Here is a 27,425-nt window from a genome sequence, read left to right as displayed (position 1 = left end):
GCTGGGCTTTTTTAAAAAACCCGGTTTTTTTGAACCGTGAATCAAAGAACCCTCCTTTAGCATTAGAGGCAGTATCAAGTCTTATCTAAGAGAGCGACCGCTCTCCTAGAATACGAGGTTGTTAGGATGGAAAACTAGGGTATTTGGTTGGCAAAAAACGTAGCATTATGCTTTTGCATTCAGATCGGAAGTGCTGCGTAGAGTCACTGAGGCCGGAATGCGAGAGTGGTTAGCCCTTCGATGACACTATAAACTACTTCAATCTCACTATAAAATTATACATATATTGTCGAGGGGTCCAACATTTACACGAAATCAAGTACGCTTCTTGCGAAATCTTTGAAGAAATCAATAAATTACGAAATCAGAGGAAATAACGAAACCTTTGGTGAAATCAAGAAATTGCCAGTAACGTTTGAAACAAAACCGAACATCTGCAATTATAATAAATAAATTAGTTCTTCCAAGCAGAAATATTCAATTAATTTCCTTGAATCGGCAACATGAAAGATTTTATAAATGAAACAAATCAAAATTTTCTAATAATTATACGTTAAAAAGTACTTTAACATACTTCTTACTCGTGAGGTATTACCAGTAGCGTCGCTAGGGTTTGAAATTTGGGGGGGCTAATCTGGGCAAACTATTTGAAAGTTATTATATGAAATGTATTACTCAATTTTGCATAATTTGTTCGTGGGAATATGTGCAGATGTTTATAACTACCCGAAAATTGGTGTCAATGTGAAATAATTCGCATTTTAAAGATATACAAACTTTTATTGACAAAGAGTAAGGAACCGAATTTAATGACTATGGTGCAATAATGAGTGAAGGAATTTTACTCGTCTTGAGTGATCTGTCGTGGACGCAAACTGGTCAATAATGCAATCAATACAAATGTTTTGCGATATTTCTCTTTCAATTGCTAGGATAGCTAATGATGAAAGTCGCACCTGACCCATAGTATTTCTTAAGTAAGTTTTAATTCGCTTCAGTAAAGAAAATGAGCGTTCACATACAACGGATGTGACTGGGAGGGTTACAGCAATTTGTAACATTTTGCATAATCCTGGAAAAACATTTCTTGGTAAAGTATTTAATAAACCTAATAAGGAACCTGGACGTTCATCTTCTTTTAGGTTTCGCAAGTAGTTTTTAGCAACTAGTATTTCAGCTATAGGAACTTCAATATTGTACTGCGGGCAAAATCCACCCAGTCGTTCAGAAGACAAAAAACTGTCAATGTCTTTAGTCATTAGTAAAGGGGTCATTGCACTTATAGCTTCGAGAACTTCAGTGTTGTTTCCGCTAATAAATCGCACTTCCATTTCATTAATCATTCTATCCAATGTGGCGTAGTAAATTCCGGACTTTAAAGATGAGCTGGATTCGTCTATTCTTTGTCCGGTTTTTTCGGTAATTACGAAACTTCTCATTGCTTTCGGTAAAGCTGTTTTTCGTTTTGGACGACCTCGCTTTGCAGCAGGCTCCGCGTTGGAACCCGTGGCTACTGCAGTTAATTCAGACTCTACTGGAATGTCAAGATCAACTGCCAATTTTTTGGCTTCATCAAGAATAGAATTATAGGCGCTCTCACTTCTGAACTCTTTCAGAGTATTAATAACTGCTTGTACCGCCATTGTAGCCTGAGACAAATCGAGGTTGGTTGACTGAAGCTGATTATTTAATAATTCGGTGACAGAAAGGATTTTATGAAAAACTAGCATAGTAACGACAGTTGAAAACTTCCTCAAAAATGTGTACAATCCTAGTGCCTTGCATCGATCAGAACCATCTTGGGGATTTTCCAAATATTGCAATAAAGCCGCGTAAGTTTTTTTCACCGCTTTTATCGATCTAATTTGACAAGCCCAGCGTGTGTCGCTAAGACCCTGAAGTTCCGTGTGTACCAAGTTTAAGTCTTTCTGGATTTCTTGAAAGTTTCGATGTGCTATGCCAGACATGGAGAAATACGAGTGCAAGCTCTTGAGAATATGGAAAAAATCCTTCGCTTCTTGTATATCTCTGCAGGTGTCGACTAGAACCAAATTCAGTCTATGAGCGAAACAATGAACATAAATTGCCATTGGATGATCTTCTTTAAATAGGGTTTGTACTCCTCTGCAATTACCACTCATCACATTAGCACCATCATATCCCTGACCAACAGAAATGGCGGCATCAAGACCGAACTCTGAAATTTTATCACAAATGGATTTTTTTAAACCAGCTGCTGATAAGTCTCGAACATCTTGAAAGCAGAGAAATCGCTCGTTTATATTTTTATTTGAAAAAAAGCGAATGCAAATGCTCATTTGCTCAATTTTACTAACATCCCTAGTGTCATCGCACATTATTGAATAGAACTCCGCTTCTTTAACTTTGGCAATAATCTGATTGCGTACAATGTTCGCGGAAATTTCAATTATTTCGTTTTGAGAAGAAGGAGATAGATATGAAGCGTTTCCTGGCATGTAGTCTAAAAGAGCCTCGCCAAAAACTGTATCAAATTTCGATAGGGTCTTCAAAATCTCCACAAAATTCCCTTTATTTAAAGAGTCTTTTGATTCATCGTGCCCACGTTGAGCAATACCTTGTCTGGCAGAAAGTAATAACACTTCGCATAGCCGCCGAAGGTAGGAACGATTTTTAATAACCTGTTCCATATTTGCAGTTGCAGTTAGAGTCGCTACTGATCCTGACTTTTGAGTAGCTTGGAATCCAGTCCATTTTTCGGGCGCAGTTTTATGTACCTGTGTAATTTCATGTTCCTTGAATTTTTCAGGCCCGCGTTTCCAGTTTTTCATTCCAGTTGATACAAAGGTGTCTTCTTGTTTTCCGGTATTCGTCTTAAAGTGTCTGCATGCGTAACAAAACGCTGCATCTTGACTTTTGCTATATTCCAACCACTTGAAAGTTTTATACCACGATGCAAGAAAAGATCTCTTTTGTTTTCCAAATTCTCTCGATGGGAATTTGAAAAGAATCGGTTGCCGAGGGTCATCATTTGGGGACTTACTTAAATCATTCACATTCAAATGCTTCAAAATCGGTTCTCTGCTAAGAGCACTCTGCCTTGACGTTGAAGCACCGATATCCGATTTGTCTTGATCGTCTGTAAGTGTAATATCCTCGGTAGAAGGATCATTAAAATCTTGCAGTATTTCACATTGACATTTTGCAAGATTAGCAGCAACTGCGCTAGTAGAAGCATTTTGACCATCTGAGGAGTCTGTATGTTTTTTCCTGATCACGAACTTATCCATGGCGAAAAAAACTAGATGGCTAATCTATACTTTGTATTCGTTGGATTCTACAATGCTAGTTTGTGAGTGAATAGGGTTGTTTTTGTTTTAAGTTTTAGTTTCGGTTTGCTTGCTAAGTCACCACTACCGGGACTCCTTTCGAAAGACGTGATACATGTCTCCATCTGTTGAATGTTCTGCTCTTTTTATTTGTTTTTTGTTCATTCGCGGATAGTAGAGGGATTTTTCCCTTCAAAATTATAATGTTTGAGATTGAAGTTCATCTCTTCATAGATGAAACTTAACGAATCTATCAATATAATATTTTATATATTGCTTTCAAATATTTGGTGGGGCTACAAGCATTTTTTGGCAGGGTTTTCAGATTATTTTGGGGGGGCTAAACTTGAAATTTGGGGGGGGCTATAGCCCCCCAAAAAAGGTCTAGCGACGCCACTGGGTATTACTACTGAAAGCTTATGTAGAGTTGAGAATATGTAAATCGAGTCTTACCTTTCATGATGGGGGATGAAGAGAAACATCCAAAACCACGGGTCCCGTCTCTCTAGATGGTTACTGAAGGGACATGCAATGGATCAAAATTGAACACATACGCCCGTCTTTTCACAAACTAACCTTAATTTAAGAATATAAAATGGTGAATTTAAGAACGAGATTTGAAATAGAACATTTAATGAAATGTAGCTCGTGCTGGCGCGTGAGCAAGGGTGTGGTTTTTTTTTTTTTTTTGAAACCCATACAAAAAGTTCAACTTAACTTTACACTACGAGAAATGAGATGCTATACCTTTTCAGCCCTTGCCAGTGCTGTAAATTAAGGTTGTCAAGTAAGTGTACCCCCTTGGTCGCAAAAATATTATTGACCTCGTAATATTAAGCTCCATAGAGATTATCATTATGTTTCTCGTAACCATAGCCGATCGACGCGTACTTCTTAATCTTAACGATAGGAGAAGAAGCCAAAAATAGCTTTCTGCTCCGATTTGACAACTGCGTATGCCTTTAAAATTCGCGTTTCGACAATCTGAAATCTTTATTTTCTTTCTTATGGTAATTCTAAATTAAAGGGGCTAATTACGATCAAACAATAGATGTGATTCTACATGTTAAACGAAGAACCTGAACTAGGTTCCTTGACAAAAGGTTTAAAAAGGGGAGGGGGCTGGGTGATGAATATTTTCTATGGATTATACCAGAATTTAATGACTTCTTACCCTGGGTAGTATTGGACACTAGGACTTTATATAGTATCCATCCCTGCTAGTCAAAATTGCCTATGGCAATCGTAAAAGAGGGTCAAAAGTTTCCTCCCCACTAGGTAAACTATCTAATCTACTGAAAAAAATCCCACGCCGAGAGGCTGTGGCACTCAAACTGTGGGGCGTGTTCAAAACTTCTTCAGCGCCAATCGTTGAAAAGCCGTCTGGCTAGAACTCTATGAAAATCCATTACAATCCGTGGACCTAGGACCCCACACTAGTTTGACCGGAATTTCTAGCAAACTCTATTAACAGCTGTTCTTGTCACCGTTTCTGATTCGTTACCTCAAACCACAGGACACACCTTAAAGTTTCGTTACTTGCCCGCTGCTGGCGCGCAAATCAGCCTGCCAGCACAAAATGAGAGAACCACCGTAGGTGGCGCGGTGATCGGACCTAATAAGAAGTTGGCTAACAGACAGGGTTCCGGATATGGTTAGAGTCCAATACTTCCCAGGATAAGAAGTCATAAACTTCTGATTATACGAAGCAACAAGCGGTGGATTAACGAATAGTGGGTCAACCAAATGCATAGCTATACCTCTAACGATAAACAAACCGGTACGGTTTCGAACGGTTTGATCAACTATTCAGGTGTGAAGGCAAAGTAATTTTAAAACATTTGGTCCAGATATTACTCGAGTGTCGACGGAAATGGCAGTTTATGAACCGTTGGAAATTACCGGAACATTATTAGCATTTATTTTCTCGTTTCTTGGAGCTTATTGGTAAGACATACTTACGCTACAATATGTTCTTCATTTCAACGCCAAAAAAAGGTACAGATTAAAGTCTTCCGAAAAATATGTTCAACAGGATGATACGACCGAAGTATTGAGGGCAATTTTGAGTTGAAAATGTTCTATGGTATTTTGCACTAAGGACCTAGTTTTCAAGTTATGATTCAAAAGGACCCCTAGCAAAATTAGAATTGTCTTTCAGTCATCAATTAAACATTTTAACCATAACTTGTTCAGTGTGTTACTTATGGAAAAGTTTCATAAAACATTTTGGCCTCAAAATCGCCCATTGAACACACTCCATTTAATTTATCTCTGTGATTGTATTTATTGCTAAGAAAATTAGCTTTTTGAAGCAAATCTAATCCTGTTTCGCGGTGAATTGAACTATCGGCCAAACCAGAGATAGAAGTGGGAATGTGGAACAGAGTAATATGGGCGCGCGTCAAAGTCCCGGACCCCCTTCCACGGGACGGAGGAGTATGAAAGAAGAAGCGGGTCATAGCGACAGAGTTAAAAAGGAATTACGTATTTTTCGCCGTCCCCATCAGCAACGTCATCAAAACGTAGTTTAAGTGAGCCAATAAGATAGTTTAAAAGTTTCGTTACGTGTTGGAGGGAGGGGTTCTATACTGGGCTATGAGTCTGACTGCAGTAAATATTTACCGTTCTCCATTCCTACTTCTAAAATTAAATCTATCCCTGGTCAAACTAAAGTGTAATATTTTTTTGCTATATAAACAATTGTTAGGATATACTTTAAAAACCACAACTATTGGGTTGGAAAACCTATAGCAAAAGATTCTCCAATTCCAATTTTGGGAACCGCCTATGGAATTTTGAAAGGAAAGGTTCGTTTATGTAATTTTATAATACCTGATAATACGTATATCGTCTCTGCATGCAAAATAACATTTTTAATTGAAACATTAATGATTCAGCTAGACCATGAAATTGATCAAGAACTATACGATAAATATGGTCGCTTATTTGGGTATAATTTTGATTATACATATTTAAGTCCATTTTCCAAGCTGTTTTCCTTTGCAGCACATATTCTGGAACGTCACCAATAATCTACGTTGGTGATCCAGAATTGGTAAAATTGATTCTCGTGAAAGATTTTTCAAGCTTCTCATCTCGAAGAGTATGTTATTATATTCTTTAGAAGCATTCTATAGGCTGACTTATAGCACTTGGGTATTAAACTTAATTCATATCCAGCTGATTCTGTCTGCACTCATTAATATTCGCTAAAGCTATGGCACTTTTATGATGACGTCACGGAGAGGTATTACAATGGACGTGTTTGTGTGTGCGTGTGTGTCAAACACCGCGTTCGCAGTTGTCAAATCGAAGCAAACGCGTTCGCAGAAAGCCATTTTTGGCTTCTACTCCCATCGTTAGGTTTAAAAGTACGCGGCGATCGGCTAGGGTTACGAGAAACGTCTGGCCTCCAAATGGCAGAGCTTCTAACAATGGTTCACGTAATTGCGGGTTTTCTTATCATTTATTGAGAACCAATCGCCTTATACCCTAAATTTCCAAAAATTGTTGAAAAGGCATACGCTTGAATTCAAATGTCAGCAATATCTATGTTTAAAATGGTTTTAGGAATAGTTTCTCAAAAAGAATTAACTAAAATCAAGGTAAATTAATGACGATTTAAAATAATTAATATCAATTACATTCATTTAAGTATTTAAGAGAAACCTTTTAATTGAGTCTCGACTCGGAGAGGTTTATTTTGATTTCCCAATTTGATTGTCATACAAAAAGTCTCTATGTTTCACCCTTGACTAACATTCGTGTAAAGTCTTGTTGGATGTAGTCAATAATATTATGCCAAGGGCCCAGGGCTTTATTTTGCCGAACGTGCTCGCGATAACCTGTTTTAGAAATCCTAAAAATAGAATCCAAATAAATCTCACACGATACTAATTTTGATCTTAGATTTTTAAATCAAATGATCCCTATGTGGACAAAATGCTTTCGGCACTAGAAGGTGGCGAGAAGTGGAGAAATATACGTAACACAATCACAAAGGCATTTACGTCTGGCAGATTAAAAAAGGTAACTTCAAAAATCAAAGAAATATTAATGCTATAATATCAGGAAATATAAGTTAAAGACCATAACAAAACCAATCCATCAAAAATCGTTTTAATGCCTAGATGATGCCACTCATATGCGACTGCGCAAAGTTATCGGTCGAAAATTTCGAAAAATATTCTAGAAATGGAGAACCAGTTGACTGCAGTCGGTAAATTGTAAAACGTCCACCAATGAATATAATCGAAAGTGGATGAGAGGAAAAGTATGAAAATGGCCAAAAGTCGCGAGTCATCAGAGTTTCGCCGTAGTTGACCGTTTTATTGGCGTAGCTATACCGGGCCTGTTCACTCCCTTAAAATAGGTCTTGTGTTAATTCGCGGTTACACGGTTACCATCGTCTGCTATTTTGTATGCTATAACTTCCTCGATTTGTGTTTGTAGTTTGGACAGAGTAGCTGGTAATGTTTTAAAAGGTATTTGAAGGTATAATATGGATTTTAGTAAGGTTATCGAAGCAATAGAAGAGCACATAAAACTAGATACGTTTAAAACAAATCTCGGTAATTTAGCTATTGCGCGAGCAGCTTGCATCGTGATTCGCGTGATCGAGTGGGTTATGGTTAAACCAAGGAGCATAAATGTCTGAACTACTTTCAGTCGCGAGTTTGCATGTCCATCAGTCACTAGTAAACAAAATAGTTATTGGCAAAACTTTGATGTCCGCGTTTTTTAACACAGGCTCTATGGCCATTGTCATACTTTCCCTCTCATCCACATTTGATATAATCAATTTTAATCTCCAGCTTTGTCTCAGAATATATGGAAGTTACGCTTTGGATGTTATCGCTAACGTGGCATTCGGGACCAAACTTGACTCTTATAATGATCCAGACAACCAATTCGTTCAACACGCGAAGACCGTGTTCTCCACGAAGCTCAGCTGGAAAATGATTATAACTTGTAAATTAGACTTTCTCATAAACAAGTACGAAAAGAATCTAAGATTTATTTCGTTCAGTGGTTGCACCTAAACTTACCCGCAAGATTGGCATAAGTATCGTTCGTCGAGAAACTATGGATTTCTTCAGAGACTTGACACTTGAAATTGTAAGGAGAAGAGAAGAAAACAACGAGGTATTTGTAAACCATTATCAGAAATAACTACAAGTGCAAAAGTAAAGTAAACGCTGCAGTGACTTCCGCAAATAACAGGTTTACCCATACACCCTCTTACATAACATTTACGACGGTGAACACGCCTCCATTTACGACGGTAAACACGCCTCCATTTACGACTGTAAACACGCGTTCAATTACAACGGTAAAAATGAAGTAATTTACCGTTTTATTTGGTAAATTACCGACTCACATTTCTAATTCTAGATTATAGTTATGTGTGTAGGCTCTAGGTTGCAACTTCCAGAACTAGAATCTATAGCGGAAAGAATGAGTAGATTCCTTGAAGTTGTAAAATTAGCTTGTCCTATTACTTAAGAGATAACAATTAAACGCAAATTGCGCATCTTCTCAACCAACGGTTCAATTAGTGTCATAATTGTAACCAATATCTTACCTTCTCTAAAGGTTCGACATGATTTCCTACAAATTATGATGGACAGTCTAAAGGAGAAAAATGATTTCACGAAGAAATGCGAAAATGACAATTATGAGGAGACTAAAAACGATCACGAGGAATCCAGTGTTAACAGTATCTATGACATCAAGAGAAAACGTAATAAATCGCAGTTCAGTGGTGTCGCTAGGCCTTTTTTGGGGTTATGGCCCCCCTAAAAATTAAAATTTAGCCCCGTCAAAATAATCCGTAAACCCTACAAAAATTGCTTATAGCTCCCCAAAATTCTATAGCAATATATAAAATATTATATTGATTGATTCGTTAAGATTCATATAAAACAGCATAATTTTGAAGAAAATACAAATAAGAGAACGAAAAAGCAATAAATAGAGAAGACCATTAAACAGACGGAGACATGTTAAATGTTTCACATTAATTCTTTCGAAGGGAGTCCCAGTAATGGTGACTAAACCAGAAGTTGATGACTTCTTATCCTGGGAAGTATTGGACACTAAGGCATTATATAGTATCCATCCTTGCAAGTCAAAATTGCCTATGGCAATAGTAAAAGAGGGTCGAAAGTGTCCTCCCAACTAGGAAAACTATCTAATCTACTGATAAAAATCCCACGCCGAGAGGCTGTGGCACTCGAACTGTGGGGCGTGTTCAAAACTTCTTCAGCACCAATCGTTGAAAAGCCGTCTGGCTAGAACTCTATGAAAATCCATTACAATCCGTGGGCCTAGGACCCCATACTAGTTTGACGGGAATTTCTAGCAGTCTATTAAAACATCTGTTCTTGTCATCGTTTCTGATTCGTTACCTCAAACCACAGGACACACCTTAAAGTTTCGTTTCTTGCCCACTGCTGGCGCGCAAATCAGCCTGCCAGTACAAAATAAGAGAAGCGCCGGTGGTGGCGCGGTGATCGGACCTAAAAAGAAGTTGGCTAACAGAGATGTTTCCGGATATGGTTAGAGTCCAATACTTCCCAGGATAAAAAGTCATAAACTTCTGACTAAACGCAAGCCAAAACTAAAACCAGAAGTTTATGATTTCTTATCCTGTGAAGTATTGGACTCTAACCATATCCGGAACCATCACTGTTAGCCAACTTCTTATTAGGTCCGATCACCGCGCAACCTACGGCGTTTCCCTCATTTTGAGCTGGCAGGCTGATTTGCGCGCCAGCAGCGGGCAAGTAACGAAACTTTAAGGTGTGTTCTGTGGTTTGAGGTAACGAATCAGAAACGGTGACAAGAACAGCTGTTAATAGAGTTTGCTAGAAATTCCGGTCAAACTAGTGTGGGGTCCTAGGCCCACGGATTGTAATGGATTTTCATAGAGTTCTAGCCAGACGGCTTTTCAACGATTGGTGCTGAAGAAGTTTTGAACACGCCCCACAGTTTGAGTGCCACAGCCTCTCGGCGTGGGATTTTTTCAGTAGATTAGATAATTTTCCTAGTGGGGAGGAAACTTTCGACCCTCTTTTACGATTGCCATCGGCAATTTTGACTAGCAGGGATGGATACTATATAAAGCCTTAGTGTCCAATACTTCCCAGGATAAGAAGTCATTAACTTCTGCTAAAACTAAAGTTAAGACGAGTGAAATTCCTTCATTCACAATTGTCTCATAGTCTATAAATGAAAGTTTGTATATCTTTAGAATATGAATAATTTCACGTTGACACATATTTTCGGAGAGTTATGAAGGTATATTCCAATGAACCAATTATGAAAAAAATTAGTTATTTATTTCTTATAATAGCTATCAAATAGTTTGCCCAGATTAGCTCCCCCCCTACCAAAATGAAAAGAAAATTTCAAACCCTAGCGACGCTAGTGACGCACTTAATAAAAGGCGCAATGAAATTAGTCTAATTTGATTTTGTAATCGATTTCAAAATAGCTCTGACTACGGATGAATTTCTTGCGCAAACAATAATGTTCCTTGTCGGCGCTTCTGACACCACATCTACGGCCTTAACCTCGACCACATACTTCCTTGCCACTTACCTGGACTGTCAAAAGAAAGCCTTGGAAGAAGTTGATAGAATATGGAAAAATAGGGTTAGTTAAACCAGGAATGTATGGAGGGGCTGGAAATGGCTAAGGGGGCTCTCGTTGTACCCTTGATGGTGGAACATAAGGCGAGTCCTTTTTTTTCAGAAATGTAGCTCCTCCCCTTACGTCTGTTTAGCTGTCTACCGAAGGCGAAAAATGTCATGACTCGTTAAAAGGCATGGCAGAAGTGACCTTTTAGATATTTTAAAGTTAAATGCGCTGATTCGCCGCCGTTCGCGTTCATATTCGATTCTCTCAGCCTAGGCAGAGGAGGGTGCAGAATTATAGAGTGCTGTCAGTTGTGATGTCAGAGCCAAGGTTAAACGTCACGAGTCTGCCTCTAGCAATGGGCGGCCATGACAGTTACCGTTTTTTCTTTATGGGAAAACAGCATGGGTGACGTCACACCGGCGCTTCTGACAGCACTCTATAGCAAACAAGTTTTTTGGCAGCCAATGAATGAATGGAAATAATTTAAGGGGTAAATACGATTTTTACGTCAGGCTATGACGTCAATGGCGTAAATTAAGCCACGCCAGTTCTTTCCAAGATCATTTCACGCCGATTAGGATTTGACCTTAGCCATTCCAACCCCTCCATACATTCCTGGTTAAACCTAATACCATTCTATAAATCATGGATGAAAATTAAAATCAGCTCAATTTGAGTCAATCATATTTAAATAATTTAAGTTTATCATTAGGCAATAACCACCAAACCGCTCGAAATCACCCCGCGATCAAGTGCCAAATGAAAAATTAAAAGCAATTTTTCAAACCGAATCGAATATAGTATATCTGCAAATCTGTAACAAACGAATGTTACTGCTTTTCAAAATAATCTAATTCGAGTACTCGGTTTTACCAGACGGATATTCGTTTCAAAACGATTAATCGATTTCTAAATACACGAAGCCGTCTAAAAGTATTGTAGTTCCCGCATAGAATGGAATTTTCGGTGGTCTTTGGATTCCACGCTAACACTGGTGGCGTGTGAGATAAACAAAACACCGCAAACTGCGCAATTCCGTTGAAATTCCAAAAAAATGTCATGTGATCATAGTTCTTCCCCTTTTCAATCGAATTCTCCTTTTTATATTCGAATTTAACTCCTTTGAAACGATTACTTGGTATAAAATGCTATTAGTATTTAAATCGGTTATTCGAATTTCTTTTCGAATAATCGTTTTGTAAATCGAATACACGATTTTTTCCAATTTGCAAATTCGATTCGTTGAAAAAATCTTGAAAAAGAACCGACATACAATATGTCTACCGCCAAGACTACCCAGTCTCTGCTTAGAGATAACTTCCTCTCAGAAGTTCAGAACTACTATATTTCCATTGCATATCATTTGTGTAATGCAAATTTTGTAGCAAACCAATTTGTAAAAAGTGTTACATTATAAACTAATATTTTAGAAGACTATTGATTTCGATAGTCTTTCTGAGGCAAAATATATCGGAGCTTCAATTGATGAAGCGCTTAGACTCGTTCCCCCAAGTCCAAGGTATGCTTTCCTTTACCGCACGTTAGACGATTATTTTTAAAAATTATGAAATTTCATTACTTTTTAGGATTACACGAACTTGCGGCAAGGAATATAAGCTTGGTAACACCGGTTTAACTATCCCAGTCGGAATGGTCGTTGAGATTCCAAGCTTGGCTATGCATCGCGATCCGGAATTTTTTCCTGAACCAGATAAATTTATACCAGAAAGGTAATAACATACTTAATCCAATCCTTAGGCACTTTTAACTTAATACAGATTTTATAACCTTTCTTATCATAGATTTTTGGGTGAAGGAAAAACTACTATCTCCAACTCGTACACATATCTTCCGTTCGGAGCGGGTCCAAGGAATTGCTTAGCCATGAGATTGGCTCTTTTGGAAGTGAAATTATGTTTACTTTACGTCTTGAAACATTTTGAACTCTTGCCATCCGAAAAAACTAAAGTGAGTTAATACATAACACAATTAATAACGTAATAACAGTGAGTATGACACACAATTAAATACTTTCATAGAGGTGTGTTTCCGAGTATATTATAACTTCCGCCAAAAACGCATTAGTTAAAAACCCTGGTTCATGAGGCAGAGACAGAAGTTTATGACTTCTTATCCTGGGAGGTATATCCGGAACCATCTCTGTTAGCCAACTTCTTATTAGGTCCGATCACCGCGCCACCTACGGCGTTTCCCTCATTTTGAGCTGGCAGGCTGATTTGCGGGCCAGAAGCGGGCAAGTAACGATACTTTAAGGTGTGTCCTGTGGTTTGAAGTAACGAATCAGAAACGGTGACAAGAACAGCTGTTAATAGAGTTTGCTAGAAATTGCGGTCAAACTAGTGTGGGGTCCTAGGCCCACGGATTGTAATGGATTTTCATAGAGTTCTAGCCAGACGGCTTTTCAACGATTGGCACTGAAGAAGTTTTGAACACGCCCCACAGTTTGAGTGCCACAGCCTCTCGGCGTGGGATTTTTTCAGTAGATTAGATAGTTTTCCTAGTGGGGAGGAAACTTTCGACCCTCTTTTACGATTGCTATAGGTAATTTTGACTAGCAGGGATGGATACTATATAAAGCCTTAGTGTCCAATACTTCCCAGGATAAGAAGTCATTAACTTCTGGCAGAGACAATAATGGTAAACGCTAAGCAGTAACACATTATTTTAGAGTCGCACTCCCTTGTTCATCCAGGTTACACGAGAAAGTATAACGATTTCTTTCGTACTTTAAATCTTACTTCGGCTCATGGCTAGTCTATCGTTATAAAGGTTATACCCGGGCGGCTCACTTAACTTTCACTATTGGGGTTAGTGAGATAAATATTAAAATATGGTCAAAGTTGTCTAGGGGATTGTTTTAAATAGGAATAATAATAATAATTTTAGGGAAACGTATTTGGAGTTTGCCAATAAAACATATTTAATTAACACTAAATAAAATAATAGCATGCACACTGAATTAAAACTGGTAATAAAAAAAAATAGCATGCACAATAATAATAAGGTCTGTTTACTAAATACGATATCGTATCTCAACACGGAAGGTGTTTAAAAATTATAATAAACCACATAAGGGTTTTAACTAACAATTATAAAAATATAATTCACCACATAAGGGTGTTAACATTAAGAAAGCTATTAAATAGCTTTTGATCTCGTTAACCACAAAAGGGTTTAGAGTTCTCAACAAATGTTTCATAAGGACGTTTAGTAAATGTTTTTGTACTTAACATGTTTTTAAGCGGGAACATCCTTATCTCCACGGTGCGGTACGATGCGGCGCAAGGACGAGCGATTAACGCGTGGCGCGGACGAACTAGGGCGAGGGCCCAACCAATTTAAAGTTCATTGCCCGATTCTTTATGTCTCAAGAGAGACCGTAATTAACTTGTTAGGTTTAACGTTAACGCGCGCGTAAGACGGGCGCGGTTTGCTCATAGCGTCGGCAGGAACATTTGCGGCAAGGGTTCGGACAGCGGTCAGCTTCGGGCCTTCGTCTACGGCATGGAACTGGTCTCCGGTATAAGCGTCCTCGGTCGTGGAGAGTGAACGAGTTTTAAGATAAGGTCCATTGTTCACTCTGGGCTTATATAGGTTTTTGGTGGTTTAGGGTTTCTTTCGTGGAGCCAATCATCGACGATCTTTCTGCGGTAAACGTCTCTACTCGAGTTCCGTTTTAGTTTGATGACGCACTTGTTGCAGGTGTTTGAAAAACACGAACGCGTCCTCTTATACCGTGACCCAAGAGGTCAGAGTTTTTGTTCATGGTCCGAGGTAGTAGAAACTAGTTTCTCTCGTCCATGTTACAATGATATACTACTAATACTAACAATACACTAAAAATATCCTAAACTACAAATAATTCTTTTGAAAACACTTTTGGCAAACTCCATTCTTTAGGTAAAGGGTTAAAAATATATGTACAAGAAAAGGGACTCTCACGAACCCCCAGAGAGAATTGTAAGCCGTTCAGGTGCGCATAGAGACCATGGCCATTGGCCTTCTATTTGCTAGGGAATTCCCCATTGAACCGAGGTTCGCGACCAGCGCTGACCCCAACTCAAGGAGGATTTTTGAAAGTTTAAAGGGAATATAACAAATTTATTAATTTTATCAAATTTGGCGTTACAAATTCCCTATCTACAGCTAGTTTAGATATGAATATGGTTGCAATGATATGTATTAATTTTCTATACGCCCATTCCGACGTATCCCTTTAACATTCGCATTTCGACAAAGGGAAGTGCTTTACTTATCTTTATCTTCTTTCTTATGGTAATGCCAAATTATAGGCGCTAATTACGATAATTTGTTACAGATACCGATGGAATTTCAGAGATCAGGTTTGCTGCAACCAAAAGATGTGATTCTACAAGTTAAACGAAGAACCTGAACAAGGTTCCTTGACACCAGGGTTAAAAGGGGAGGGGGCCGGTTTTCTTAATAACCCATCCCACCGGATTTTATTGCTTTATTTTTAATATTATTATTATTATCATGAGCATTTGCTTAATGAATTTTACTGTCCTATATTCTAGCCCTTAAAGCTAGGTTCCCACTTGACCGAAAATAACGACCGAAAAATTTAGCGTTGCGTCAAAAAAATGACTTTTACGCAGGCCTTCGACGGCAAGATTTTTGCTCGGTTCACACATACGACCGAATTCCGACAGAAAAGGAAGGTCACGTGGCACGAGTTGGAATTGCGACTCGGAGCCACAAGAACTTAAGCCTTGGCCTTCGAGTTTTTCATGATAGTATTTTAATTAGGGAGCTTATTTCTACCAAAATACAGGTCAGAGAGATTCAAACTCAAACGTTTATAACGTGCAAACACAATAATTGGCGACTCGCAATCAAATCCGGTTATAGAGTTCAAACTTAAAAGTTCATAACATGCAAATTTGGCAATGGTGACTGGCGAGTCAAAAAAAACCTCCCTCATTATGACGTCAATAAAAGCGTCATCCCGAAACGAATTTTGATTGGTTATCAAAATAATTTTACGTCGGCCTCTGCTTAAAAAATAGAACACCGATTCTGTCCGACCGATTGCTGTTTCGGTCGCGTTCTGCGGTAGATGTTTTACCGCAGAGGTACTTGCGCAGTGTTCCCGTCGTGTTTAGTTCCCACTTGACGGTCGGACAGAATCGGTGTTCTATTTTTTAAGCAGAGGCCGACGTAAAATTATTTTGATAACCAATCAAAATTCGTTTCGGGATGACGCTTTTATTGACGTCATAATGAGGGAGGTTTTTTTTGACTCGCCAGTCACCATTGCCAAATTTGCATGTTATGAACTTTTAAGTTTGAACTCTATAACCGGATTTGATTGCGAGTCGCCAATTATTGTGTTTGCACGTTATAAACGTTTGAGTTTGAATCTCTCTGACCTGTATTTTGGTAGAAATAAGCTCCCTAATTAAAATACTATCATGAAAAACTCGAAGGCCAAGGCTTAAGTTCTTGTGGCTCCGAGTCGCAATTCCAACTCGTGCCACGTGACCTTCCTTTTCTGTCGGAATTCGGTCGTATGTGTGAACCGAGCAAAAATCTTGCCGTCGAAGGCCTGCGTAAAAGTCATTTTTTTGACGCAACGCTAAATTTTTCGGTCGTTATTTTCGGTCAAGTGGGAACCTAGCTTAATACGCTTCTTTAATATGGCTTATATATTTATTTGCCTGAAATCGCTTAAATTTGAAAGGCAATGTGATGTAAACTTCTTCTACTGCATAGTGGTGAAAGATTTTTGTGTAAAGATCTGAGTATATGAATCATTACAATCAAAAACAATTAAAACTACTTTAATTCACACAGTAATATCTTTCGAAGAGAAATGAAACTTGTCGTCTTTCGTTAAAATTTTAAAAAGTTTTCAGTTCACTTTTATAATGCCAAAGTTTTTATTGTGGAATTTAAGTAGTTTTAATTGTTTTTCTTTGAAATTTTACACACAAATGCTACCTATGAATCAGAAATTCTGGTAGATGGTTTCAGTTTTTATTTTTGAAGTTTGCATTGCTACTCCTAGAAATATTTTGTATAGATTTTGAACAGAACAAGCAAAACGTTGGTTAAAGTTATATCGATATTGCAGGGAAGAACTAAAATACTTGTTATTTGAAATTGAATTTCAAAAGTCCCTGACTAATTAAAATTAGTCATAAATATGATTCATAGAAATTAAATATTACTATATACTACTTTTTAAGTTCAAGATATAAAAATCTTGAACAGATATTGATTAAAAATCATTTTACTATTTAATTTAATCGAAATTGACGATTTTAGGGATAGGGTGTAAAACCAGTAGGTTATTGAACTCGAACCCTGCTTGAATTTATCAGATTTATAATCAGCAATTTACTTTATGTATAATAATATCAGCACACTACACACACATATAAAATCTGATTATCTCCCAGTTCTCATAATTTCATCCGTTATTTCAGGGATAGATTTAATTTTAGAAGTAGGAATGGAGAACAGTTAGCATATACTTCAGTCCGACTCATAGCGCAGTATAGAGCCCCTCCCTCGAACACGTAACGATAAGTTTAAATTATCTTATAGGCCCACTTAAACCACGTTTTGGTGACATTGCTGAAGGGGGAGGAGAAAAATACGCAATTCCTTTTTACCTCTGTCGCTATGACCTGCCTCTTCTTTCATACCCCTCCGTCCCGTGGAAGGGGGTCCGGGACTTTGACGCCGCGCCCAGACTCTGTTCTCCATTCCTACTTCTAAAATTAAATCTATCCCAGGTTATAAATTGTTATGCAATACACAATATATCTTAATCACAATAAAATATCTTTTGTTATTCATCAATTTGGCATGCGTTAATCTAATGCCAATATACCTCAATTTTCTTTGATTTACGAGTAGTTTATTACGTCATTAGAGGGCGTAAATGTGAAATAATTCTAAAGTTTATGAAGAACGTTGACACCGACACAAAACGAAGAGTCGCGACATTGAAAGTGATATTACTAGCTATAAGGGTAGATAGAGGAATGAGAGTAAATGATAAGGAAAAATTGTGACTTATTGCCCTCAATTGGAGTTTAGATTTCACTTGACACTGTGGATTGGTATTGGTTGTCAAAATGGGTTTTTACGAAGGATTAGAAGTAACCGGGGCGTTAATAGCATTCATTTGCGTGTTTTTGGGAGGCTATTGGTAAGCTACATAATTACTATTTTCATTTTTGTTGAAAATACCGTAAACAATTTTAATTTTGCAATGAGTTAAGGAGATTTTAATTTTTTCATAACGATATTCTCAGGATATACTTCAAAAGGAACCACTATTGGGTTGGAAAATCCATACCTTCAGATTCTCCTGTACCACTTTTAGGAAACGCTGTTGGACTTTTAACCGGAAAGGCTAGTTACGTTTAATTATGCAGAACCTACTGGGTATTTATTTTCATATTAGAGTGGTTTCCCGAAGGACCATCATCTGAATTTTATGCAAAAATGTAATATTGTTTGAGAAATCCCAATTTTTTAATTTGCGTTTTATAACAGATTTGTTACATAGTATATTTACTTAAATGAACCAAGTGCCAGTAACGAGCTACAAATCTTTAGCGCTAAAGCGGTATACCAAAAGGGTTAAAGCGGTACATATATGGTTACCTGTAATCCTTACTTCAATAAATTTATTTATATTTTAATTTTAATATCCCGGGGACAGAAGCTAATATGTAGTTTCTTACGCTTTTAAAATTCGTCTCTAGTTCCGGAGAAATACACGTAACTTCTGGGATCGTAGTAAACACTGCCTTAAGACCCTTCTAAAAATAACGTCAGTGTATACTTGCTTTTGCTCTTAATATTCCCCTCGATTTCTTTGAATGTTGAAAAAGAGGAGCGGGATTGAAAGCATGAAATTCTTATTGTCGACGGCTGACAGAAATTTTAAATGGAGTGGGAAACCTCCCATTTAAATTAAGTCAATACCATAATCCTCCCTCTCAAATTAACACAATTAACCATACTAGTACAATTAAATGCAATGCTTAAACTCACTATTATAATCCCTATCATTTTAAAATACACGAACGAAAAAGATTACCTCACCACAATCCTCGCCCATTCACTATCCCTTCAATGACGAACGAAAAATTTTATACTGCCACTGCTCTGACAGTACGCCAACAGGGCAGTGCAATCTAATACCCTCTTCGTAGATGTACATCATACGATGTGGGTAGAAACAAAGTAGCCAATGTTCTTCTACAGGATTGAAGTAAATCAGCGTTTTCGCCATGAAAACGTGACAGACATACAGACAGACCGGGTTATTTTCTCATTTATAATATTTGGATGGGTATTCCAACATCAGAATCAACTTTTGAAGGTTAAATATGGCAATTCCGTTTATCAAAACCTAATGGATGACGAGATTAATTATGAGCTATCGCTTAAAGTTAGATAAGTTAAAGGGAGGGTGAGAAGGAAAATCAAACAATTTTAATCGTTTATTTTACTAATTATAAGACCAGTCTGCCTAGTGAAACATTCAGGAAATATCTCCGAATGATTTTAAAATTTGCATTACGTTGTGATTTTATGGAAAATTTGAAATAAGCACCTCCGACCAAACGCATAACCCCCTGCCTTCCTGTTTACAAAATTCCCTTCAACCTAATTTGAATTTTAAAATCGTTCGAAGTTATTTCCTGGATGTTTTCACTTATAATTAGTAGAAGAATCGATAAAAAACACTTGATTTTTCTGTTGACTCTCCCTTTAAGATTTCTATGTTATGTTAAATGAAATAATTTCATAATAGAAAGGTCTTATCTGGATCCAAAACGGAGCAAATATAATTTTTATTCTCATACATAGTATCAGAATCCACTTATCAATTTCAGGTGTAAAAGGGATTTTAGTGAGATGATATAACATTTAATAAAAATTGTTATCAGATAGGGCTTGATCAACTTGATCCCATTTTAAACAATTTTAGAAATGGGAAAAACAAATTTTTAAGGGAAATTCTTTGATGGTCCAATGTCCAAATGGTTGTCATGTGGAGACAAAATAAATCTTATTAAAAATAATTTATGATTTAGCTTTTCCATGAAACTGACAAAGAGCTATATGAAAAATATGGTCGGGTTTTTGGGTAAGATTTACATTAATTGGTATTTCATTACCGTAATTTTATAGCACATATGCTGGCGTCAACCCAGTTATCTACATTGCTGATCCAGAATTGTTGAAATCTATATTAGTGAAAGATTTTTCAAGCTTTTCCACCAGAAGGGTGAGTTAAGTTTAACAAGAAGCAGACATTAGTTGGTCTAATTTTTCAATTGAATAAAAAGGTTTTTAATGCTGGTGATCCATTTGTTGACAACATGGTTTCGATAGTTGCTGGTGATCATAAATGGAGAAACATACGTAACACGATGACTCCGGCATTTACATCGGGGAGATTAAAGAAGGTACTCCTCAAATCGAAAAAAAATACTAGGAATTATATCTCACGGAATTCATTTGTCTGATAAGATGATGCCTCTTGTTTCCGACTGCGCAAAGTTATCCGTAGAGAACTTTGACAAATATTCGAAAAACGGTGAACCAGTCGATTGTAAACGGTAAAATGAAAATGGGTGTACCTCATATGAGCAGTTCCCTGTAGAGCAGTTCTCGAAATAGCAACCGCGATTCCAAAAAAACAGCGGAGTTTTTCAAAACTGCTGTTTTAGAAATAGCTGCTGCTGTTTTAAAATAGCGGCTGCTATTTTGGGAAATAGCAGTGTTTGTCTTGAATTTCGAGCTTGTCTTAACAATACAGTTGTATTCGTTGGTTTCAAATACTACCTTTTCCGTGATCATTTAATCAGGAATATGACCTACCAACGGATCGAGTTTTTGAAGTACACTTAATTATTGTACTGTTCTTCAGGCTGTATCAGTTTACAATTCTCATACCAGGATAGAAAAATAATTCGGGAAAGGTTATTTTATTTCGGAAGTAGATAATTGTAAACAGTATTTTTTTTGGAAAAGGCATATTATAATTCGAGAAAGGTTATTTTATTTCGGAAGTAGATAATTGTAAACAGTAATTTTTTGGAAAAGGCATATTATAATTCGAGAAAGGTTATTATATTTCGGAAGTGGATAATTGTAAACAGTAATTTTATGGAAAAGGCATATTATAATTCGAGAAAGGTTATTTTATTTCAGAAGTAGATAATTGTAAACAGTAATTTTTTGGAAAAGGCGTAAGATTGTTACACCAATTCCAAAATATTACTAACCTAAGTCTAACCAATCGAAAAAAAACCTAACCTAACCTGGCCTAATACTATTTAGTTGAAATAATCAACTTTAACCTAACCAAATTATCCTTATCTGACCTAGTTCTTTTCGAGTTCATATAACCCAGCTGAGCCAGCTTACACCGTGATAAACAACTATAGTTTTTGGCATTTCTGTTTTTCCGCTCTTTAGAGAACTGCTGTAACGGTACGCCGCGTTTACGAGAACCGCTGTATCGGTAATTGCTGTAATGGGTAAACTACCATATCGGGAACCGCTATTTAGAGAACTGTTGTTATGAAGACCGCTATTATGAAATCCGCTCAGAAGGGAACTGCTCACATGAAGGCTTCCCAATGAAAATAACCCATGACAGACAGCGTTTTTCTGGTGCCACGAGAATAATATTTACTTATTTTGTCTCAGGATTTATGGATGTTACACATTGGATGTTATCGCCAACGTCGCATTTGGGACAAAATTAGACTCATTATAAAATGATCCTGACAATAAATTCGTGGGCCACGCTAAGAAAGTGTTCGGCGCTGAACTTAGCTGGAAACTAATTTTACCTTGTAAGATCTTCTTCATCAGTAAACCCATATCTTATGGGTAAAATTGAATTTTTTTTTTTTCGTTTTCATGAAGTGTTGGCTCCTAAATTTGCCCGCAAGCTTGGCATGTCATTCTTCCCGATGGATACAATGAACTTCTTCAAAGATACCACACTAGAAATTGTCAAAAGAAGACAAGCCAACAACGAGGTAATTGTAAACTAGTACCTTCCTTTTTAAAATTTCAGCAAATCTATCCTAAGAGTATAAATTATAGAACGTTTGTGATTTTTGTAAGTTGCGAAAATAACAGGTCTGTAGGGTTCTTGGTTAGAGTTCCTTTCCCAGCACATAGTGTAATCGGTGTGCACGCTATCGCTTTGGCCGTATCATGGCTGTACTAATGAGATTACACGTAAACTTTGTACACACTGTAGCTTTGACCGTATCATGACTATACTAATGAGATTACACGTAATCTATGTACACGCCGTAGCTTTGATTGTATCATGACTGTACTAATGAGATTACGCGTAATCTTTGTACACACTGTAGCTTTGACCGTATCATGACTGTACTAATGAGATTACACGTAATCTATGTACACGCCGTAGCTTTGATTTTATCATGACTGTACTAATGAGATTACACGTAATCTATGTACACGCCGTAGCTTTGATTGTATCATGACTGTACTAATGAGATTACATGTAAGCTTCAAAAGCCATACCCTAGACAGCGCTAGAATGATTACTAGTAACCGACCGTAAAAGTTGTAGGCCTACTGGTAATCCGAGAGTGATTAACCCCTCAGAAAGGAACTCGACACCGAGTGCTGAAATGGCTGATATTTTTGAAATGAGAGCCCCACTCTTCCGGCGCTTTAAAATGGACAACATTTTCATTGACATGTTTTCACCTCTTAACGATTATCAATTCCTACAATCAGAAGGGAATAAGAGAGAAGGGAGACATTAGGGGTGTACCTCGTATGAGCAGTTCCTGGTAGAGCAGTTCTCGAAATAGCAGCCGCGATTCCAAAAAAACAGCGGAGTTGTTCAAAACTGCTGTTTTAGAAATCGCGGCTGCTGTTTTAGAAATAGCGGCCGCTGTTTTAGAAATAGCGGCTGCTATTTTGGGAAATAGCAGTGTTTGTCTTCAGTTTCGAGTATTGCTTAACAATACAGTTATATTCGTTGTTTTCGAAAACTACCTTTTTCTGTGATCATTTAGTCAGTAATGTGACCTACTAACGGATCGTGTTTTTAAAGTACACTTAAATATTGCACTATTCTTCAGGCTGTATCAGTTTACAATTCTAATACACGGATAGAAAATATTTCAAGAAAGCTTATTTTATTTCGGAAGTAGATAATTGTAAACAGTAATTTTTTGGAAAAGGCATATTATTTTTTGGGAAGTGAATGAAGATAAACAACAAGATTTTGGAAAAGGCGTAACATTGTTACACCATTTCCAAAAATTACTAACCTAAGTCTAACCAATCAAACAAAACCTAAAAAACCCAACCGAACCGAACCCAACTTAACCTAACCTGACCTAACCTAACCTAACCTAACCTAACCTGACCTAACCTAACCTGACCTAAAATAATACTATTTAATTGTAATAATCAACTTCAACCTAACCAAACCAAACCTAACCTAACCTGACCTGACCTAACCAAACCTAACCTGACCTGACCTAACCAAACCTAACCTAACCTTACCCAACCAAACCAAACCAAACCAAACCTAACCTGACCTAACCTAACCTAACCTAACCTAACACTATTGGGGGTTCAAATAATCAACTTGAAGCTAACCATATCTGACCTAGTTCTATTTAAGTTCATATAACACAGCGTACACCATAACAAACAACAGTCGTTTTTCGCATTTCGGTTTTTCTGCTCTTTAGAGAACTGCTGTAATGGTACTCCGCGTTTACGAGAACCGCTGTAATGGTACGCCGCGTTTGCGAGAACCGCTGTATCGGTAACTGTTGTAACGGGTAAACTGCCATTTCGGGAAACCGCTATTTAGGGAACTGCTGATATGAGGACCGCTATTACGGAATCCGCTCATACGGGAACCGCTCATCTGAGGGCTTCCCGACATTAGAGCCTGCTTTGGTAACGAGAGTCCAAACAACCTCAAGAAAACCGCGAAAACTTTGCGCAAGTACACAGCTTTTACTGCAAATATAGTTCTTTAAGTTCTTCGCGGTATCAGGCGGCCTATTTGTCTGCTAGATTTTCATTCTCCAAAGGCTTAGGGCTATCGATGTTTCGTTCTTGTGTAATTATAACCTCAAGTATGTATTTTATTGAAACTAATTTTTATTTTTTAATATTAATTCAGAATAATTAGTTTTCATCTATTTATTACCTTCAAATTATCTGATTTTGGTGTGTTCTCAATTCCCGTGCATCTAAATTAATTACACAGCTTGATTTCGTTTATCAACATGAAATTCGGCCATTTTTATCTCCTTCAATGTAAAGTTGTAAACAAAACTACTTTTTATACGTCAACCGAGACGTCACCTTCTTATCTGACGTCACAGCTAAGACAGAAGTTAGATAGCCAATCAGTGAAGGGTAGTTGATTTGAGGTTAGTAAGACTGTTGTTACGAGTGTAAAGCATTATGGAGATATAAAGTGTGTCCCTTCTCTCTTATTCCCTTCTGCTACAATAAATTGCGGCTATTGTAGTTTTGGTCCAAAGCTAATAGCGTTTGCAGTAAAATTAGAAGAACATAGATTTAATTTTATCTTTGAGAATCTAACAATTCAATTAACGTTCAGTAAATTCACGCAGGTTCGAAATGATTTTCTACAAATTATGATGGAAAGTCTAAAAGAGGACAATGATACTGCAAAGAATGAGACTAAAAAGGGCAATGCAGACCCCAGTATTAATAGCATCGATGATATCAAGAGACAACGTATTAAAGCGCAACTCCATGATACTTTCAATTCAAATTTAATTTACTTACCATTCTCGAAATAGCTCTGACCATGGATGAGTTTATTGCACAAACAGTTCTATTCTTCTTGGCCGCCTATGACATCACAGCTACAGCCTTAACCTCGACCACTTACTACTTTGCCACCAACCCGGACTGTCAAAAGAAAGCCTTGGAAGAAGTTGATAGAATATGGCAAAACAAGGTTCGTTCAGTGTGGTTTTGTAGCCCGTAGTTATCTAGGCAGTGAGATCTAACGTATGGGGCGCCATGTCGGACATAATTCAGAATATGCAATCTGATATATATACGTCAACTTTGATAAATATACGTCAGCTTTGATATATATACGTCAGCTTTGATTTATATACGTCAGCTTTGATATATATACGTCAACTTTGATATATATACGTCAACTTTGATATATATACGTCAACTTTGATATATATACGTCAACTTTGATATATATACGTCAACTTTGATATACGTCAGCTTTGATATATATACGTCAACTTTGATATACGTCAGCTTTGATATATATACGTCAACTTTGATATACGTCAACTTTGATATATATACGTCAACTTTGATATATATACGTCAACTTTGATATATATACGTCAGCTTTGATATATATACGTCAACTTTGATATACGTCAGCTTTGATATATATATGTCAACTTTGATATACGTCAGATTTGATATATATATGTCAACTTTGATATACGTCAGCTTTGATATATATATACGTCAACTTTGATATACGTCAACTTTGATATATATACGTCAACTTTGATATATATACGTCAACTTTGATATATATACGTCAGCTTTGATATATATACGTCAACTTTGATATACGTCAGCTTTGATATATATATGTCAACTTTGATATACGTCAGCTTTGATATATTTATGTCAACTTTGATATACGTCAGCTTTGATATATATACGTCAACTTTGATATACGTCAGCTTTGATAAATATATACGTCAACTTTGATATACGTCAGCTTTGATATATATACGTCAACTTTGATATATATACGTCAACTTTGATATATATACGTCAACTTTGATATATATACGTCAACTTTGATATATATACGTCAGCTTTGATATATATACGTCAACTTTGATATACGTCAGCTTTGATATATATATGTCAACTTTGATATACGTCAGCTTTGATATATATACGTCAACTTGGATATACGTCAGCTTTGATATATATATACGTCAACTTTGATATACGTCAGCTTTGATATATATACGTCAACTTTGATATACGTCAGCTTTGATATATATACGTCAGCTTTGATTTATATACGTCAACTTTGATATACGGCAGCTTTGATATATATACTGCAAATTTGATATACGTCAGCAAGATTGATATATATACGTCAGCAGACCGATAGAGAGATAGATCCGATTCCGATAACTTCCGATACGACCCCCCGACCCTCGTTTGTCTATTGGACTATAATTATACGTTACCATCATGGTTATCGTGCATATCTTTTAAAGTATAATTATTAAATTAGGCTTAGTTGTTTCGAGGGAAGTTAAAATCCTCATATTAATAACCCCTGGATAGGAAAGCTAAGCAGAACCGGCCGTTTTCAAAAAGCATCGCAATGTAGCGCCCTCAGTCGGCAAAAAGTTGAACTTTGTTACCCCAAACAGACCTGGCGTCGCTGCGGCCTTAGTCTAGACAATGGTATTTCTATTTGGGGTAACGTTTTTCCAATTTTCGACGATAGGGGCGCTAGAGATGGCGATGCCCTATCCATGCATGCCTCCCTTTTCGCTTTCCTATCCAGGGGGTTATTAATCTGAGATTAGACTTAGGCAAAAACGTTCAATCAAATGTATGAATTAGGATTTAGCCCCCACGGGCGAATGATGCGTGAGAAAAATAGTGGAATTCGTGGATTTAAAAATAGAATTTCCCTTTGATGTTAAAAGAATTGCTTTTTTGCTATTTCACTCGAAATATTCTGTTATGTAATGGATATTTCAAATCACCTGTAACTATTTACAATATTAAAGATGATACGAGCAATTAACTAATCGCCATGGCTCGTAGACTAACGCTTCTTTGCGTATATGACGTAAGCCCTTTCTTCATCCACAGGCAAAAACCATTACACTATCAGCGCAAGCATATACTTCTACCCATATTATTATACAACTGCTAGTTTAGGTTTCACTAATGTTCTTAGACGAAGTCTATTGAAATTTTAGAATGATTTAAAAAAAGCTGATTTAATGGGAATGATTATATCTCCAAAATTCTGGCTATATTCTAGTTCATTTGGATAATGTGTCCAATAAGATATACAACACTCGAACTCGAATTCAAATTAATTGCTATTGGTATATTTCAATTTTGAGGCCAAATACTATGGCGATGAATATCTCAATTGCTGTTAATTAACATGAATGTTAACCATTATGTGTAGAACACTCTTGCCATTTTTGGTGTTAATCGCGACATTAGTTTTTAAAAGCGTTTTTCTTTGGCCTGCTCCAAAACTGCACCCAACTCCCTCTCGGGTCAAATTAAATAAATACGTGACATCACCGTTCTGTCAGAGAGCAGAAGGGAGTGTATTTCCAATGGGAAACGTTTCTT

The 27,425-nt window shown here is 37.1% G+C and overlaps 2 protein-coding genes across 3 annotated transcripts; one reads left to right on the top strand and one right to left on the bottom strand.

Moving 5' to 3' along the window:
* Nucleotides 1-806: 806 nt before the first annotated feature.
* Nucleotides 807-3,269, bottom strand: LOC149651885 (zinc finger MYM-type protein 1-like). The gene has a single exon (XM_089846988.1). The coding sequence runs from the start codon at nucleotides 3,267-3,269 to the stop codon at nucleotides 807-809; it is 2,463 nt and encodes an 820-aa protein (XP_089703114.1).
* Nucleotides 3,270-17,770: 14,501 nt separating this feature from the next.
* Nucleotides 17,771-26,708, top strand: LOC149651884 (cytochrome P450 3A8-like). 2 transcript variants are annotated; one of them, XM_089848977.1, is made up of 8 exons: nucleotides 17,771-18,159; nucleotides 18,266-18,365; nucleotides 20,063-20,115; nucleotides 20,160-20,256; nucleotides 20,318-20,437; nucleotides 20,502-20,590; nucleotides 21,687-21,835; nucleotides 21,909-22,024. In XM_089848977.1, exons 1-7 carry the CDS (start codon nucleotides 18,086-18,088, stop codon nucleotides 21,754-21,756), a joined length of 603 nt encoding a protein of 200 aa, XP_089705103.1. In that variant the 5' UTR covers nucleotides 17,771-18,085; the 3' UTR covers nucleotides 21,757-21,835; nucleotides 21,909-22,024. The 2 variants fall into 2 exon arrangements, with proteins under 2 accessions (XP_089705103.1, XP_089705104.1); XM_089848978.1 differs by lacking the exons at nucleotides 17,771-18,159; nucleotides 18,266-18,365; nucleotides 20,063-20,115; ... (1 more) ...; nucleotides 20,318-20,437; nucleotides 20,502-20,590 and adding exons at nucleotides 24,638-24,764; nucleotides 24,830-24,990; nucleotides 26,670-26,708 and having other exon boundaries at nucleotides 21,691-21,835.
* Nucleotides 26,709-27,425: the final 717 nt, after the last annotated feature.

Source organism: Phalangium opilio, unplaced genomic scaffold (genome assembly GCF_054372755.1).
Source record: "Phalangium opilio isolate 3A_F unplaced genomic scaffold, DU_Popi_V2 ptg000082l_1, whole genome shotgun sequence".
In the NCBI taxonomy this organism is placed as follows: Eukaryota; Metazoa; Arthropoda; class Arachnida; order Opiliones; family Phalangiidae; genus Phalangium; species Phalangium opilio.
Note: the sequence above shows the minus strand (reverse complement) of the source record. Positions and strands in the feature narration are given on the sequence as shown.